Source organism: Melopsittacus undulatus, chromosome 1 (genome assembly GCF_012275295.1).
Source record: "Melopsittacus undulatus isolate bMelUnd1 chromosome 1, bMelUnd1.mat.Z, whole genome shotgun sequence".
Lineage (NCBI taxonomy): Eukaryota > Metazoa > Chordata > Aves > Psittaciformes > Psittaculidae > Melopsittacus > Melopsittacus undulatus.
The window spans coordinates 66,957,653-66,977,017 of NC_047527.1; the positions used below are offsets into that span (position 1 = coordinate 66,957,653).

The 19,365-nt window shown below is 37.4% G+C and overlaps 1 protein-coding gene across 3 annotated transcripts in view; it reads left to right on the forward strand.

Moving 5' to 3' along the window:
* Positions 1 to 19,365, forward strand: part of PTPN3 (protein tyrosine phosphatase non-receptor type 3) — a 157,530-nt gene that overhangs the window by 69,481 nt on the left and 68,684 nt on the right. For 2 of the 3 annotated variants that reach the window (XM_031052918.2, XM_031052919.2), the window contains exons 2-7: positions 1,448 to 1,602; positions 10,483 to 10,590; positions 10,739 to 10,796; positions 11,931 to 12,009; positions 13,457 to 13,501; positions 14,376 to 14,428. In XM_031052918.2, coding sequence (XP_030908778.1) covers positions 1,448 to 1,602; positions 10,483 to 10,590; positions 10,739 to 10,796; positions 11,931 to 12,009; positions 13,457 to 13,501; positions 14,376 to 14,428 — 498 coding nt within the window. The remainder of the gene's footprint in view (positions 1 to 1,447; positions 1,603 to 10,482; positions 10,591 to 10,738; positions 10,797 to 11,930; positions 12,010 to 13,456; positions 13,502 to 14,375; positions 14,429 to 19,365) is intronic. The other variant, XM_031052920.2, reaches the window with a different exon arrangement.

A 19,365-nucleotide genomic window follows, 5' to 3' on the forward strand; every position in this document is an offset into this window, starting at 1 on the left:
TTTCCTCAGAAGAAATGCTGACTAAATAAATCAGTCTTGGCAACTTAGAGTGTTTGTTTTAGAAAATACACTATAGCAAACTGTGAATTGGCTGTCAAAGAAAAGTATGAAGGAGTATTAGCTGAATTCTTTTGCGTGCCTGACTTCTGAGTTTTCTGTGAGAAGGGAACTGTAACAATTACCCATTGTTACGCGAGGACGCATCACTGCACTCCTTTGCTGCCCCTGGTGATCTGTACAATTTTGCGTGGTTTTTTTCATGCATTTCATGTTTGCTTTTTGTGGTGGGATGTGTGTAGATTTGTTTCAGAATTTGTTTTATTCCAAATTGCTCAGCAACTTTATCTACTTAAAAGAAAAGACAGCCTACATTTTAGGGCAGATACATAAATAAGGGGAGATTGCAAAATAGTCCTGATGTTGGCCCTGTCTAGGTTGGCCAGCAGTCTAGGAAACACTCATAGTATGCAAGGCTCTTTGTAGTTAGCCTCTAATAAGTGAGGTATAATGTGATAATTGGTATGGTAATTAACCTGGAAAACTATCCTCTGTTTCGCTTGCCAACTGGCTTTCTATGCTCTGATGTTAATGGGTAAACTGATCCAGTGAAGAGAAGCTTGAAATGTTTACAGGCTTGACTGTATTTAATTACTCTCTTATTTCAATTACTAGGGTTTTTTTTCTCTTTGAGATTCATTTGGTTTTCTTTTGCATCCGTAAATATGGCTATCTGGTGTTCATGAAAATTTTCTCCAAAATAGGAAAAAAAACCCCAAACTTTTTTTTGTATATGTATGTGTGTGAATGTTCTTCCTGGATTCAAATTTCTGACTTCATAAATTTATGTATGCCAGGCTGTAAAATATTGACATGTTCTAATGTTAATTCTGGTTGCTTTGCACATGGTGTTTGTGTATATATATTTTCCTGAAACAAAATGTTGTTTGACAGGTTGTGATCTGTATTAACACCAAGCTGTTTTGTAAGTTAAGAGTAAACAAAGTTGTGTTATTTTAGTGAAACTTGTATGATAAATACAGAAGTATGTAGGAAATCTGTAAGTGGGTAAGAGATCCAGTAGCTACAGGGGATAAAAACTTGCCTTGGCGCATTGTCTTCCTGGTTGATAGTAGGTGCTTGGGTGGGTTTTTTACTGATTTAAACTAAAGCAATGCCAAATGCCTGACATAAACATAGATTTCAGAGGTTACCTGTGATTCCCTTTAGAATGCTCACATTTGGAACATGGAAGTGCTTCTGTATATGCATTCCTGTTCTGGTATACAGCATGCTAATTTTAGAACTTATTCTTTTTTATAACAAGCATTTGTTGTTACAGGTATTTGGGGTGTAATGAGGTCTGCATGATGTGGATTTCTCTGCAAAACCATATATGTAACATAGTGAATTATAAAAACTGCTAATAAACATAATTTCTGTTTTACAGGTTATTCGGCAATAGTTATGAACTCCCGTTTACGGGCCTTAGGTGGGAGGATAAATAACATACGAGCGTCAGAACTACCAAAAGAGAAGACCCGGTCGGAGATAATCTGTAACGTCCACTTTTTGGATGGCTCAGTACAAAGCTTCAAAGTTAATGTAAGTTTGGAAAACTACTTTTTAAAAATACATAGAAGTTTGCTTGAAAGCCGAACATCAAATGTGGAACCCTGCGGCATGAGATTTCCAAATGATGGTGAAGATAAAGTGTTGCCATTACAAATTGCAGAATTACTGGTTCTGAAATGGATTTATAAAGTGCTGCTTTAATTTTCTTTAAAGTCAACCAGCTGAAACATCACAAAATATAGTGTGCAGATTGTATCTGGGAAAGGATCTTCTGTATGATATGGAAACCATGAAGAAACAGATCTGGTGATCATTATCAGCTATGAATAAGTAATTCATATTTAAAGGATATTTTCATATTTTTCATATTTTCCTCTCATCAAAGCACTGGTAGTGTTACAATGAGGAGGCCTTGTACTGATAGCAATACATGTTTTCTGAAATGTAAAGATGTGAGTAGTGAAGATGTCATGGCTTAGTGGGACAGTTCTGTTCAGTCTTTTGCACTTCAATGTAGTCTTTTTGGGAGCAGGGAGGAAAAGGGGATTAATGGTGGTTTGTACTCTACACTTTTACTGTATTTTATCCTATAAATATTATGGTTTGAAACCTTTAATGCTTAAAATTATTAGTTAATTTTAAATGAAAACAAAGGAAAGGCTTTCACTCCTCAGTCAATTTTCAGTAGAATTATCTGACAATGAAGAAAAACTGTGGATGAATTCAAGTATAATCATATGAATTTGTGATATGATACTTGTTTTAGCAATTTACCTTATTTGAGAAGAAGCATTGTGCTGAGAAAGCTGCATTGTTGGATCTCTTATATCATGTGGTACTTTACTGTAGGAGATTAAAAATTTCACCTGAAAATTGTATTTTCCTAAGTGTTATTTCCATTCTGCCTGCCAACTAATTTAATCTTTATCTGTTGGATATTTATTGAAATAGAAATTATTTGGTAGATAAACAGATTTTTTTTTCTAATACATACAGAATTAGGCTCACATTTTAGTATATATTTAGTCTACTATATATGTATGTTTATTGATACATGTCTGTGTGTGTGTGTATATGAAGTAGCTAACATTGGGGACTGGAGTACAAGGAAAGTAGGTATTTCAGAGAAAGGGCACCACATCAGTATACAATTCCCATTGTTTGTATTCAGAATGCTCTAGAGGATTGCCTTGTCTGTCACTAAGCTAGCATAATTACCTTCCCCCCTGCACAAAGATCTTTGAAAAATTGGGACTTTTAAACTTTTTGAAATCCATTCATAGTAGTATAATTCTTCCTTGTAAACAAGTATTAACACAGCTTTAGGTTTAGTGTTTGGCCTAAAGTCCAGCATTATAGAAGTGAACTTTGTTTCTCATTTAATCCTTTAAGGAGTGAATGCAATAGGATAAATGTGAACCACATTGAAACTCCAGACCCAGCTGCCTTCAACAGGTATTCCTGCAGGTTACCTCCTTCATCCAGGAACTAGAAAGGTCTCCTTTACTGCAGCTATAATGCTGAACTGTCATAGAGGTACTGAAGGACCCATTATTGCTCAGTTGAAAAGAAGCAGGGAGCATGGCTATCCCATTATGTTATGGGCTAATTCAAGGAAGAGATTTACCAGAAGATTTATGTTCTTCGAGTACTGAGCTTTCTTCTCAGGTCTGACTACAGCAAAAGCCTTCACTTGCCTTCTAGGATGGCCCTGCCTGATTACCTCACCTTGATGACTGCCTGAGGACAGGCTTTGCCACAATGGTTGTGTTGCAAGGTCCACTTCGCAAAAGGGTTTGAAGCCATCTGCAGAAAATTTGTACCTGAGTTCTGCTTACTTTAACAAGAAAATTCAGCATAGTGAAAAAGTCTGTGCCTGACTGTGTGTTTTTTATTTTAATTGCCAACATCATTCAGTTTTATGTCTGTTAGAAAAGAGTAGCTCAGGTCTGTGGTCAGTCTGGAAATCCGCTAGGCACGTATCAAAGGAAAAATAGTCTTGCCCTGAACAGATTTTCCCCACTAGTGTGAATTCCTTCTGGGTTACTGCAGAGAAACTTTTTCTTAAATCAAGACATTGATTTATAGATCTGATTTTGCTCCATACTGTTTTGCATCATCTTTGAGTTATGCTTCTGTCTTAGTACCTGTGATTATTGCTTTTTTAACAAGTTGCCTTTTAGTAATAGGGTTTCCTTCAAGAAATAAAATGATTAGGCAGAAATAAGGAGAGGAGCTGCACACTTGAAATGTAAATCATAAGGAATGTTTTTCCTTCCCCACCATCTCAGTTAAATTCTTCCTTCCAGTACTTGAGAAGGAACATGATTGTTGCAATTAAAACCAACAGTTACTGTTGGTGTGTTTCAAATTATGGGCAGAGATATGTGTCTTACAGGTTCTTTTTGCTTGTGGGTGTGAGTTTTATAACTTTAAGCCACTCATAGTAAAATGCAATGATGTGGAATTGTTGGATCTCTGTCACTAAATTTTCCTGATGGATATTGTTTGATAACACAAGATCTGTGTCCTTTCATGTTGGCAGAACTGCTGTATGAAGTTTCAGGCTGGCAACAAATATTTAGTTTTATACTGAAGTAGAGATTAGTATACTCTGACTGTGAAACAGTAAGGCAGTATGAAATTTGATGATGCCTTTGGGGACAGTGAGAAAGTGATCTGACCTACAGCAGGCTTGTTAGTCTTAGCCTTTCATGGGGCCTGACTTCATAATAAATGCTGAAGGAAAGACTTAGTGGAGGGGAAATTTTTCTGAAGTTAGAACTGGAATGACTAACCTCATGTATATGTTGTTTTAAATCATTTTTGACGCAGAGGAAATGCAGTGGGTCAGAGCTCTGTGAGCTTGAATAAATATTTTGTATGACCTTTATATAGGAAAATACTACACTAGAGTGTATGGAATCTAAAAGAGTTACGGGAATAGCAGGGAGCTGGCTCAAGAGGTAGCAGTAGATTTTGCTGAAAAGGAGATGTTAAAAGAATACGGGAATATTAATAGGGTTCTTGACTGTCAAATTTCATTAATATGTTGCTATTGAATCTCTTCCAATAAATCAAAAATGCAACTTTTGCGACCTTAACAATAAAAAGGATACAGGAATATGAGGTAGCAGGTAGGTTATCTTGAATAAAGAGTAATTGCAGTGAGGGAAATCAGTAAACTTGACACCTTTCATAAGATGATGTAGTGGAGTTTTTTTTAAGCTCTATTTTCAGTTGCACTCAACAGAGGAGGAGAACACTTGCAGTTTGAAGGCTGCGCTGCTCATGTGTTACTGTTCCTAAAAGGGGAGCACTATTAAGCACTAGATAGGACTCTTCAGCCAATGTTAACAGTGTTAGTCTTGGTATTGAGGCCATCTTCCAGGGAATGTCACATACAGATCCTGGCTACTCATAGATGAAAGACGGAAGTTCCAGTCAGGCAAGCAAAGAACGTACAACTAGGATGCTCTTCAAAAGTCAGGACCTAATTAAAGAAGAGGCTCTTCTGTTTATTCTAGCTAAACAGAATCTTGCATGCACTGCATAAGAGTATCAGGTGAGTAAATAAATTCCAGGAACAAAAAAGGACGGTTAGCAGAAGAGCAAATAAATTATCTCTGTTTAAAATTACTGTGGAAATTAAAAGAAAGCGTAGCAGTTCAAGCTCAGAGGCATATGGGGACCAAAGGACACAAGCTGTTTGGTGGTAGATGACTGCTACATGCTAAATTAGGGAAGGATAACTTCAAACAGCACATGACGGGCAACGGCTGTTGTGTCTGAAGTGAGACTGAATTTGCAAAAGCTTAGGTGGTGCTTAACTTTGAGGTTGTCATTGCCAGAAAGTGGAGGCAAAGCTCTTGCAGAGGAGAGGGACAAGGCCAAGTGCTGCAGGGGGATGTTGCACTGTCCTCTTAAAATGTCACTTTGTACCACTTACTTTGTAGAAGTTAACAAACTGAAAAGGATTCTTTGCATATTTACTCCTTCACTTCAAAGAGCTGACAGGCTTCAACTTAGGCTTATACAGTATTTAAGACAGTGGGTCTTGATTACCCCAGCTTCTAGGCAGTACTTGACATTAAAAATAATGAATGAGTTCTTTCTCTTCAAAATAGTGTAGCTTACTAGAAATTAAACTTGACTAATCTAAATTCCCTAAATACTGCAGGAAATTGTTGCGGCATAGGCAGAATGTAGTAGGTGTTAGTTGTAACTTCTCTAAATATTAATTTTTGGCCTGTCCAACATAAGGTGAAATATATTCCAAGGCAGACTAAATGGAGGTGAATAAATGGTGGTTGAGGCAAGGCTTTTAACAGTTCAGAATAAGGATTGGTGGATGTCAGGAAGATGAAATAAATGAAAATTTCTTTTCTGGTACAAACAAGCAAACCTCTTGGAAATGTTTCTTTTCAGTAGAAAAAAAAATACAAAATTCTTAAGAGCTTGTGTCACTGCAAGGGAATAGGCTAGTGTGGAAAGTGGATGTTGTCTTTTTCTATCTCATTGTAGAAAGCAGGAGCTTTATTAAGAATACCTTAACTACTTGCTGTAATGGTTGACAAGGTTAAGGAGAATTTTCTTCTAATGCCCAGTTTAGCTGAACAGTGTTCACATTGATTTGCCCTCTTCCTATGGTGGAGGGCAGTAAGAATAATGTGCTGTAATGCACTTAACACCTAATATTAGAGTACGCTGTCTTATGGAATGTATTGGAATGGATGTCAAGATTCTAAAGCAGCCATGTGACATGCTTAGCCTGCCTCGCTTTACATCTCAAATCTGTTTAAGTGCAATATAGGTTGAAGATTGTGTGATGTGAGCTGTGTGATAACTTTAAGGTGTATAGGCTGGAAAATAATTCAGGTGTTTCATAAAGCCAAAGCTGAGTAAATATAGATTCTCCTTGAGGGAAAACAAAAATCTTTGACTTTTGGAATTTTAACTGAAAAAGACCGTAACAATTTAAAATGACATTTTGTACTTGGATTTCTGGAGTGGATACTTGATCTAGGCACTATGTAAGAAACTTTGTGCTTTTAATACCTGAGAACAAGAGCTGGAGCCACAGAAAAGTAGTGTTAGAAATTGCAAGGAGCTTGATTGTCTTCAAAAGGAAACAGGAAGCATATCAATTCATGTGTACTGAGGGGAACAGGGGGCATGTGGTTGTGAGAAGGGGGGGAGAGAGAGGATGAAGGCATCTGAAATGGGATGAAGGAGCAGAAGCATGAAAAATGGGAAGGAAATTAGGAGATAATGCTGTTGCAAAGAAAGGAGACTGAAAGGAGTCAGAAGTGTTGAAATTCAGAGAGGAAAGAAAATTAGCAGAAGAATCTGCCCTCTGTGGTCTTCTCCTGCCCCATTTGTAATGAAACCTGAGAAGCCTGAACACTTCCTTTCAACAACTCTATGTCTCATCCTCTGTAATTACTAGTTTTGGTCACAGTATGACTTCAGTTGCTCATTTAGCTCGTGTCAGAAGTGTGCACCATAGATGGGCAATTATGCTTCTGAGCAGTGCTGGTGTCATGTCACTTGAAAGGGTTTTAATGTTCTGCTTATAGAAATACAAGGGGAAATGAATATGATACGTATAGTAAGACAGTCCTAAAGATGTTCACACCAGGAAATGCCCATTATTTTGGAGGGTTAAGGTGATGTCTGCTCTTTTCATAGAGCTCTCTTGTGTACACATATGGTTAATCTTTTGACAGCAAATCTCGGGTCTTCATAGTGGAGCCCACTTCATTGGTGGTGCTGGACAGAGCTGCCTCAGAGATGCATGGCAGAGTGGCTATGCGTGACGAGGCATGCTTGGTTGTGTGGTCCTTACCTGTCACTAGGTCTATACTATTTAAGTTAAAACAAAGGGTTTGATCAGTGTTGTGGTTTGAATATCCCAGAGAACAGTAGCCTGTTTGGAAAGAAGGGGAGGGAGCAGGAATGTGCAGCTGGGGAAGGAGGAGGCGACAGAGCTGCTGCTTTTGTATGTCTGGATGGGCTTATAGGCCTGAGTGGACTCACATTTATTGCAAGGCCTTTTGTTGTGAGAGTTAAACAAGATGGAAGACTGTTGGAGAGGAAAGGGTAGTCTTATATGTAAGACAGTCAGATGTTGCCTGCATTGTTTTCTTCATATGTGACTTTGATCCAGGAAAAATGGGCACAGCTTTCCACAGGAGGCCAATAGTTGGCTGTTACCGTACCTTACATCTGGAGCCTGATGTGGAAACACTCAGCATTCCTATCACAAATGAGCTGCTGGGAATTTTGATCTAGCAGTAGGAAGTGTTAGATAATATTCCATCCTCCAAAATAAGGTAGCCAAGTGGGTGTCTTGCTTGACTCTTTGTTCTTTTCCCATCTTTTGAACAGAAAGTTTGCTTCTATGGTAAAAGGGAAGACTACGGTATATGTTACTGTTTAAAGCACTCAATTACAAGAATGTGGTACCCTGTTAAAAAAAAGATTAATCTGTCATCTGAAAAGGACTTCAGTGTTGTATAATAAGCAAGGTCAACATAAAGAGAATTTAATACAATATTGGCTTATTAAGTGGGCATTCTTCTGCATTGAGTAAGACTGGGGCCATCCACAAAAATGTGGTCACTCTCATGCTTATACATGAGGTTCTCTGTTTCAAAAGATTAAGACATTTGCTTAGAATCATGGAACAGTTAGGATTGTAAAGGTTGGAACAGGGACATCTCACACTAAACCATGTCACCCACCACCCTGTCCAACCTGGCCTTGAACACCGCCAGGGATGGAGCATTCACAGCTTCCCTGGGCAACCCATTCCAGTACCTCACCACCCTTACAGGAAAGAATTTCCTCCTTATATCCAGTCTAAACCTCTGCTGTTTAAGTTTCAACCCGTTACCCCTTGTTCTATCACTACAGTCCCTAATGAATAGTCCATGCCCAGCATCCCTGTAGGCCCCCTTCAGATACTGGAAGGCTGCTACGAGGTCTCCACGCAGCCTTCTCTTCTCCAGGCTGAACAGCCCCAACTTTCTCAGCCTGTCTTCATATGGGAGGTGCTCCAGTGCCCTGATCATCCTCGTGGCCCTCCTCTGGACTTTTTCCAACAGTTCCATGTCCTTTTTATGTTGAGGACACCAGAACTGCACACAATACTCCAAGTGAGGTCTCACGAGAGCAAAGTAGAGGGGCAGGATCACCTCCTTTGATCTCCTGGTCACGCTCCTTTTGATGCAGCCCAGGATACAGTTGGCTTTCTGGGCTGTAAGCGCACACTGAAGCTGGCTCATGTTAATTTTCTCATCCACCAACCCAAGTCCTTCTCCTCAGGGCTGCTCTGAATCTCTTCTCTGCCCATCCTGTAGCTGTGCCTGGGACTGCTCTGATCCAGGTGTGGGACCTTGCAGTTGGCATGGTTAAACTTCATGAGGTTGGCATCAGCCCACCTCACAAGCGTGTCAAGGTCTCTCTGGAAGATTTCTGCTTAAGAAATCAGAACTTAAATCAGAACTTAGTTTTTAAGAAATTTGTTTCAGAAGAAAATGCTTGTCTTTGCAGTCTCCATGATTTTCCTCTAGTAATTTTCTTTTTTTGAACATGTATATTTTATTTTTGTTTTTTGAGAGTAAGATTTGGAAGATCTCATGAACAATTAGTTTGCTATTTTTTTAATAGACTAGATAGCAAGCAGACTTGCCTGATTTTTGTTCTGTCCAGCAATTTCATATGGGAAAATCTAGACATAAAGTGCCATACAGCGTTGCAAACTATTATGTGTTAGCATATTTAGGATTACAATGTTCTTGGAGGGAGTTTGTTTGTTCCTTTTTTTGGTTGTGTTTTTGTTCTTTGTTTGTTTGACTTTTTACTAGAATTGGTTCACAGTGTTCCCTGGCAGAATTTGATTAATCCACAATACCATGGCATGGGGATACTTATTTGGTTTTGTAAAACTGTACTATGCTCATACTTCTGGATCTCTGCTGTCTGTGTAATATGCTGTTGCACCAGTTCTTCTGTGGTACCTGCCCTGAGGGGATGTCTAGGCAGAAAGCACATACTGGCTGAATGGCAGCTGAGGAGCACGTGGGAGTTCAGTCTGAAGGACAGGATCTTATGGCTGGAGCATAGGATCCTACAGCTTTTTTCTCTATCCTGGTGTATACTTATTTTGCCTTTTGACAGCTGATGTGGAAAACAGCAGAGACCAGAGCAGCCCCATGTGGCTGTAAGACACCTTTGCAGGCTGTGCTCTGTAGAATTGAAGACTATGGTCCAGGGAGGGGTTGATTAAAACTGAGTTGCTGGCTTGACCTCAAGGGCTTGTTGAGTTCATGTTAATTCATATTGAGATTTTACATGCTTAATGTATTTTGGGAAGGAATCCTCTTTAAAAAATAAACTAACTAAAGATACCTTCCAGTATCTGAAGGGGGCCTACAGGGATGTCGGGGAGGGACTATTCATTAGGGACTGTAGTGATAGGACAAGGGGTAACAGGTTGAAACTTAAACAGCAGAGGTTTAGATTGGATATAAGGAAGAAATTCTTTACTGTGAGGGTGGTGAGGTACTGGAATGGGTTGCCCAGGGAGGTTGTGAATGCTCCATCCCTGGCAGTGTTCAAGGCCAAGTTGGATGAAGCCCTGGGTGATATGATTTAGTGTGAGGTGTCCCTGCCCATGGCAGGGGGCTGGAACTAGATGATTTTAAGGTCCTTTCCAACCCTAACTATTCTATGATTCTATCAAAATAAAGTTCTTATTTCTGGTAAACTTTGATCCATAGAATTAGCAGCTATTTTTATTCATGGGTTATTTAAAAAAAAACTCACAACATTTATTTAAATTAATTGTACCTTAAAATATGTAAGTGTTGCAGAGGTTAACTTCTAAAGTTTTCTTGTTTTCAGAAACAAGACACTGGACAGATTCTGTTGGATATGACCTATAACCAGTTGGGTGTGACAGAGAAGGAATATTTTGGTTTACAGCAAAATGAAACTTCAATAGATTCACCTGTAAGTATAGTAAATAATACATGTGTGCATGTATATGTGTATATATGTATATACACGCATGCATAGTATGCATGTATACACACATATACATGTACACAAACATAAATGAACAGTATTCATTTGTAAATATTTTTAATCCATCTAATAGTTTTTCATTTCACAGCGATGGCTTGAACCAAACAAACCTATTAGGAAACAGTTAAAAGGTAAGACTTGTTTTTAATATTGTTTTTAATCTCGATTGTAACTGTGTAGTCTTGCATTTCTGTGTTTTTATCACTAGAATACAGTTCTTGTAAATTAGTGTGTCCAGATGATAGATTTTCTTTACAAACAAGTCTTACCTCTGCCAGTCTTTTTGCAGAGCTTTCTAATCTCTTACTGCTAAGAGTGCTAAGACCTGATAGGTCTTTGACCTTTGAAGCTGTAATAGCATCTATACCTGGCTTCTGAACAGTATTGGTCATTATGGCTGTGAAAGCAGCTGTCATGTCTTATGGCACCAGTAAATTCCTCCTGATAGGGACAATAAAGGAGTTTAATTGAGGGAAATGAAGCCAATTTTGTGTATAGATTCTGATAATTTCTTGTCTCAAGTATAATTAATAATAATAATAATAATAATAAAAAAAAATATGCTTGTTTTTAGTAAAAAAAAAAAACAACAAAACAAAACCCCAATTCTACACACTTCCAAGTGCATGTGTTTTTCTAGTATGTTTTGTTTATAGACAGCTTTGGGTAAAACAGAATGCTTACCAGGAAGGACAGGCTGGTCAGCATGGCTCTACCAGATAGCAGTTTAGGACTGTCTGACACTGTCTTAATTTGTGCTGTTACACTCGAGTTACATTTTTCAGTTCTCTCATTTCTACCATATGCTATAGATTGTGTACAAATTGAAATAAAAATACATGATGGTAACATGCTGAACTTCTGTTTTATTTATATATAAGATAAATTGTGCATTATCCCAATTGAGATGCTTCAATATAGTTGCCACTTTTTTCTCATCCAATACCTATGAGGTAAAGATAACTAACTAATGCCTTTTATGTAAAGTAGCATATACAAAGTACTTAAAATGAAAGCATCACAAAATCTGAGCGTATTTTCTTCTCATAGTTGGTGTTCATAGTTGGGGATCATGAGACATATCTTGTGGTTTCTTTTAGATTCATGAAAAAACCACAGATTCCTATGTGGTTCATGTATTTTTTCTATAAATATAGAAATGAAAGCTGCTTCTTTTTCTTTTTTTTTTTTTTTTTTGGGATGGTGGTGGGGTTTTGTTTGTTTTTTTTAACAAAAATTTGATGTGCCCTTCTAAAATATTGCAGGAGGCTTTCCCTGCACCCTTCGTTTTCGTGTAAGGTTTTTTATACCTGATCCTAACACACTTCAGCAAGAACAAACCAGGTAATTTCTGTTTGATGTGTGCTTCCATGATCCAGGAATACGTAAAGCCCTTCTTTCCCATCTCCACAGCTTGACAAACTATACTTTATTAAGTTGAAAACTTCTTATAACTTTGTGTTCAATGTGTTTGGAGTTGACAGCTAGATGCGATGCTCATAATGAATGATTTCTGTTATACAGAGTTTACAACCCCAAAACACAGCCAAGAGTATAAGCTAGTGCATAGATGGCAGTAGTTTACTTGTATGGTAGATTCTCCCTACCCCTTTTTTTAACACCTTAATTACTTGAAGTACTTGCCTATTGCATTTTTTTACTTTTCTTTCTGGATCCCGTAATAAGATTCAAAGATTAAAAAGTAGGAAAGTTCAATGATTCAGCTGTCTGTGTCCCCTAGGTCTATGTTACAAGTTTTGTATCAACACTGAGTCAGTTTTGAACATGTGTAGTAGATTTAATGTTGAGAGTGTAGGAGGGAGGTGTTTATTTTGTTTCAGGAAGGACAGATAACAGTTCTTATTTTCTAGTTTGCCCATTACTTGCAACATGCAAAGATCTATAATATTTCAGGTTGTAGTAGACCTTTAAAATTTACTTTTGTAACCTGTCTCTGAGGTTTTGGGGTGATGTGGTACCTGAATTATAGGCAATTTTCAATTTACTTGTCACAAGGCTTTAACTGAATACTTGTTTTGTTCAGTGCTTGTCATTTGGAATTTAGAATTCAGATAGGCCCGTTAATCTGGCTTTTTTGTAACTTTCATTTTTCATTTCAGTGATTTGAGAATAGAAATAGTAGATCATGTTATATAATGCTTCTTGTAGAAAACTTGGCTGTTGATTTGGTTTGGTATTTGCTAAACATATAGTTGTAAGCTCTTCTGCAATTCTAAACTGAAATTATTCAAAGACCTGCTCTGTATGGTTCCTCACATCCCAGCTTCCCAGTGTCACTATAAAGTAACATTGTCAAGCACACTAATCAGAACAAGACTGAACTGTTCTTGGACAACTGTTTCAGAGCTTTTTGTCAGCATCTGCTACTTGAGAAATGTCTTGTCTTCCACTTAGTAGTTCCAAGATAGACTATCACAGTCTGGGGTTGGCTTTTTTTTTTTTTTTAGAGTTATATCCAAGATGACTATTACTGGGAGTAAAAGAGCCCAGTTCTGTAATGGTTTGGGTTTTGTAGTGTTTGTTGTGGCGTTAATGCTGTGGTCCTGCAGTTGTAGTACATACTGCCAAAAGACCTTTAAAACTGTGGTGAGAGTAAGTGGGTGTATGATTGCATTATTTGTAAATGCCGCTAAGGTTTATTCATCTGTTTGCATAGTTTGCTAGCAAATCTTAGTAAAATAAAAATAATGCAGGTAACCATTTAAACCATACCTTTAAAAAGTGAAAATAAACTTATGTTTGTTTTTGTTTTCAAAAATCCTTGTTCTAGGCACTTATTCTTCCTGCAGCTGAAGACTGATATTGTGGAAGGAAGGTAATAAGAAGAATCTTCAATTTCTCTAGAATTCTTTTTAAAATAAAATACCAAAACAAAGCAAACAAAAAAAAAATAAACTGAGGGTATCATTGCTATAAAAATGTACCTTGTGAAATATAGCTTTAAAAGAAAATAAAATTGCTAGGGCAAACATTACATATTTTTGTGCAGCTCACTTATGAAGAACAATTTTCAAGCCTGTAGTGAATGACTGCAGGAGGTGCTGTGTGATTGTAAACCATGGTGTGCCAAGCATGGTATTCCAAATTTGGGGACCCACTGTCTAGTATAGTAATTGAGACAAGAGCAGCGAAGTGAATTCTTGCTCTCATTTCTCGTTATTTCAGGGTTATATTCCCTGCGTGGTGAGCATATAACCAGTGGTTCTTTTGCCTGTGTGTTTGTACATTTTTGAGAGGAAAAAGGAGGTCTGAGTATAATTGCCTTTAGGTGTTGGCTTTTTGATTCCATGCGGTCACTTTTGTTCATGAGATTGGAGCTGCCTTTGTGCTTGGCATTTAGCTAATTTTAATGTTTGTGTCTAGTTTAGAGTACACCAGACTGCAGATATTAAAATGATGTCCAGCGCCCCATAAAAATCCCTTATCCTTTTGCTTTCCCAAATAAACATCCAGCAAGAATACAAAGATGTCCTTTTTTGTTTAGTTACTTCCATTCACTTAAGCTGTTGCACAGCAACTAGGTTTTAATGTCCAGTTCTACTGTGCTTTGACAATCAAACTTTGTAAGAATAAATCAGATACTCTTTGAAGTAAATGAGTCTTCACATACTGAACTAATTGCAGAGACATAGTTAACAATACATTTGTACATTATATGTCTAAATAATAACATCTCCCCTTCTCTCCAGGTTGTCGTGCCCCATTAATTCTGCAGTTGTTTTGGCATCGTATGCAGTACAATGTAAGTAATAACCAATTATTATTTTTTAAAATAAATATATTTGATTGACTACCTTCCCTGCTGCATGTCACTGAAATATAAGGAAAGATTTCTTTCCTTATGTATGTGTGGAATATTCAAAATACTACAGTGATGCTTTGTGAAGAAGATGAAGGTTATTATAAAGCCTTCAGTCAGTCTGTATAGAAAAAGTGTACTTGTTAGGTCTTTAAAAAAATAAAGTTGATTCAAGAGTAACATTGCTGTTATTTATGTGTACTTGAACTGCTGACAAAAAAGGCAGGCTTTCATCATCACTGGAAACAAAGTAATGAAACTCACTGTGTGTTACAATAGTTATGGGAGATGTTTTCAGGGAAATCATAATCCTGAGTACAGTTACAGGGAAGGTAAACTCATGATTAAGAAATGCCAATGTTCTTATGTAGTTGTTTTTTTTCAAGGAGTTTGAGTTGCTATGTAAAACTGTCTGTCACCTTGCAGTACATTTAAGGTGACTCTATGTACAAGAACTTGCATCCTCCTTGTCTTCCTGCAGCTGGCAAAATGAAACTCTAAGGGTGGTATCAAAAGAAGTCTTCTGTAGGATAACTGAAATGGTGCCTGATCCCTATGCCTTACAGGCATCCTAAACAGATGGGTCTTCCTCTAGCTGTTTTTTACTTTCCCATTAAACAAACAAAAAATGAACCCCAACAGGTGGAGGGTTTAGTGGAGTTTGTCTATTTGTAAAATAATAGCCGGGGGAAAGCATACTAAAATAGCTGGGTTTTCCTAACTCAGAGTAGTGCTGTTATTACCAGTTTGGGGGGGTTGATTTTGGGGGGTCTTTATATATAAATGCGTGTGTGTATATATTTATCTGTGTATGAAAAAAGGCAAAACCAAAACAAATGCAAAACAAACAATAATAATAATTAAAAAATCCAACTTTTTTTTTTTGCTAGCTGAAAGCCTTTGTTTTGCTGTTTGCATGATTCTCTGCCTCAGCAAAGCATGAAGCATATGAAAGACATTGTCTTAAAGGAAAAGAAAAAAAATGTTTTGTTTTGCTACCAGATTGTTGCCATTTATGTAAAGGTGATGGAATAGGAAAGACCTCCTGAAATCTGATTGTATAGGTCTCCTTGTCTAGTCATGTTTACTAGGACTCTTGTCAACTTAAATTGTTTTAAAAAGTTTTCTTTTGGTGTTTCAATTTCTAATCATGCTTAATAAGGAGAGTTAAAAGTTTTGGGATATGAGGTATCTGTTTATTAAAGAGCCATTGTCTGAAGCTGGATCACTTCTACCTGAGCTGTTTGTTATTGCTGCCACTTCTTCTGGGTTTTCAGGCTGTTCTCTACTTCTCTGACATCCCTGACAGCAGAAAGGGAAATCATTATTGTCTGTCAAACTTATGTTTATTTATTTAAAAGGTGGAGCACTTGTCACTGGCAGGAGGGCTGAGACAGATGTCTTTCATTGAAGCTTGATGTTTGGTATTTTCTTGTTAACTATAATTTTCAGATATGGCAATTGTATGGTTTACCTTCTCAGACTCTGAGTTTTGCAAAGGGACAATCTGTGGTGATGTCTGTGGTGCCTCTTGAGTGCTGCTTTTCTGTGTTGTCCTTTGTGCAGGTGTTTGGGTTCAGCACTGTGATTCTAAAGTGAAGCTCTGACGTGCAGCTCTGCACTGTTGAGGCACACCCTGTTGTCTGGTGGTGCTAAGTTACAGGAGAATACAAGTGGGTGTGAATACTATGTCTAAGTAGCGTGTGACTAAACTTAAATGTGAATACAGTTCAGACACTTGAATAAGTTGTTAGTTTATTATCAGTAAATACACTTTGTGGCAGAAATGATCAATGGGTTTTGAAATCCTTTTTAAAGGAGAATTTATTAAGGTGTGTTTCAAATAATTCCAAAATTGTTCAGTCTGAAGAATACTCATACTGAAAAAACAATCTGATGATAAATCATACATCTTGATTTTTACTGGTGTAAAATGGGAATGTTGTATAAATGTCTATAACATTAATAAGGGACCTGTGCAGTGTGTGCATCTATTTTTGTTTGGTTCGTTGCTTAGTTTGGTTTTTACTTAAAATCACACAAAGCTGATTTAGCACCACTTGTTTTCTATCCCTTTGTGTAGGAAATTCAAATTTCCAGAACAATATTTAAATGACTAAATACTGGTATGTAAGAAGTCCCATGGGTTGGTGTGAATATGCTCTTATATGCATAAATCTTTGCTGGGCTGGGTCTTCTATCTAAAGCACAGCAACAAAGCCAAGATAAGATGTTATGAATACTTCTAAGCTCTCTTTTTCCTGAGCATCAGTTGCTCAGTGATTCGTTGTGGCTGGAGTCTTTCTTGTATCTCCTGTGTTATTGTTCCCCTCTCAGCTCTGCTTTGAGAACCAGGTTTCTCTAGCATGCTGCTGTCTATGTTTGGGAGCTCATTCAAGAAGTGGTTAGCTGGGTAATTACTTGGGTTTCAAAAGGACTTTAACCTCTTCTAAGTAAAGGAAGGTGGGTGAGGATGGGGTGAAAACTGAACTTAGTGTGCAAGTCCCTCAGGAGCTAGGCATAAGAGAATTTGTCAGAATTTTGGGTACACCAAAAAGGCTGAGATCCCAGGGGAGGACGTGGGCTTTAAGATTTAGAGGAACATCAACAGCAGCTCTACATTGAGCGTTGCACCACATAATTCCCTCATCAGCATTCTACTTGCAAACTCTTCCAACTTGCTTTTGTTTTGCCCCTCTTTTCTTAGATACTACACTAAAACCTCATACTTCCTAATTTATGGCAACCTGTCTCTCTTCATATCATTTGGGGATATGTGTGTGTGTGCTTTTTGCCTGTGCTTTTGTAAAATGAAATAGTGCACAGAAGGTCATAATTTAAACAGAGAGATTTGCTCAGAGGTCATTCAGGTTCCTGCTACTCTCCAGGGCATCTGTAGCTCTCATGGCTCAGAATCATAACCAGACTGGAAGAATAAAGATGACTTTGACTTGAATTTCCATTGTCTGAATTTATTTACCAGATATGTTGAGTAGGTTGAGGATTCTGCGCATGTCCCGTCTGTTCTTCTTCAGCCTACATCTTGCTGTTCAGTCACAGGCTCCTTTGATCGTGTCTTACAGTACCTGTTGTCAGCAGTAGCAGAGTGTTACCTGTGTGATGGTGATGAAACTCCCAATAAAATCTGCTTGGAGACATTCATTGTAATACATGCCCATTTTCATCCACATGGTTCACTGTGGTCTAGATTGATTCTCAAGCTTGCTAGCATCTCTTTGTACAGCAGCTCTTCTAAGACTGTCCTGACAGTTCAAATACAGCAGCTTTTCAGTTTGGACTGTTTTCCCTTAACTATGTTTTATACTTGCACTGGGCAATAGAGGCCACTTCAAGGGATCATTGCTTTAACTATTGTTTGTCTGGTGTTCTTGCACTATGCCACAAATAATTTTTTGAATCAATAACACTTCAAAATGAGTATAATGCTGCAATCTCTGGAATGGAGCTCCAGATTAGGATATTGGTCAGTGTTTAAGCTGACTTTCTACAGTGTCTTGTAGACTTGGTACTATTCTGTAATTTTAAGGTGATGAAACTATTAAATATTTTTGTCTAACATAACTAAAAAGGGGAAAAGGATAGTTAGTTACCCAAAGTGAAGGACCATGTAGTACAGTGTTATACTAATGATGATGAAAATTGTTGAATGCTGAGACACAACATAGATGATAGAAGATCAGGGTAGTTTTAAGATGCATTAGTTCTGCAAAACCTCTTAGGTTTTGGGAGTATTGATAACTATTCCTCTAAGCCTTTTATCCTCATACTTTTGTAAAATTAATACTCTTTGTACTTTGAATTATACTTTGCTTTTATCAGTACTTTTTCTGATGGTGACTGTGGTTTCTGAAGTACACACTGTATTTGAGATGCAGAAATAGCAACTTAGTATCACATTTTTTAAATTTGTTTTTTTCCTTTTATTTGTGATTTTGTTGTGTTTAACTGTGAGCAGGTTTTTGAGTTGCTGGGGTTTTGGTTTTGTTTGTTTTGCTTTTTAACACAAAGTATTACATTGACTGACTCATTTTTCATTCTGAAGTGGTGATAGGTAACTTGGAGACCACCATTGTGCATCTGTAGTGGGGTGTGTTTTGGGGGTTGGTTTTTTTTTGTTGTTGTTCTTTTTCCCACAAATGTTCCTTCATTTTTATTATTGCCTAATTTCTCATTCTGTCTTACCACAAAGTGTCATTAAGTGGTCATATGCAGCTCCTTAGTCATCCCTGGATTGAACATTTTTAAGGTCTCTTGAGTCTGAATCATTTTTTTCCTTTACAAAACAGGTTAGTTTTATCCACGTGATAGTTAGTTCTACTTGTCCAGTAGAGACATCATGTTTGCTTGCTTACTTAGTGGCTGAGTGGGTTAGATTTCATTCTCGTGTCCTTATTTGGATACAGGTTCCACTTGTTGAAACACCTTTCCTTCTCTCAGCATCCACTTATGAGGGTTTTGGTCCTTTTTGGATTCTCTCTGATAACAGTTTTCAACATGGTGTCTTTAATCTCTACATCTACGTGTATTTTTGTCATTTCAGTGCTCCCTTTTAGTCCCTAAGTGTCTACATTTTTATATTAGTTCTTTGAAACTTAACTGTGATGTAGTGGATTATTTTCTGAATCCAGAAGCTTTTTCATACCTAAATATTTTTGTTACTGTTGAGAGTAGCTTATGCTATGCAGTGCATCATCTTTCTTCTGTTCTCTGTGCCAAGAAGTGATCACTTAAAATGTATAAACTGTTTGAACTGTACAGATTAAGAAATATCTTTCCTTTTTGTACCTCAGTCTTCATATGAAGGTAAAATTATCAGTAGCCTCTAATATTATATTTCATGCTCATCTCGGCACATGACT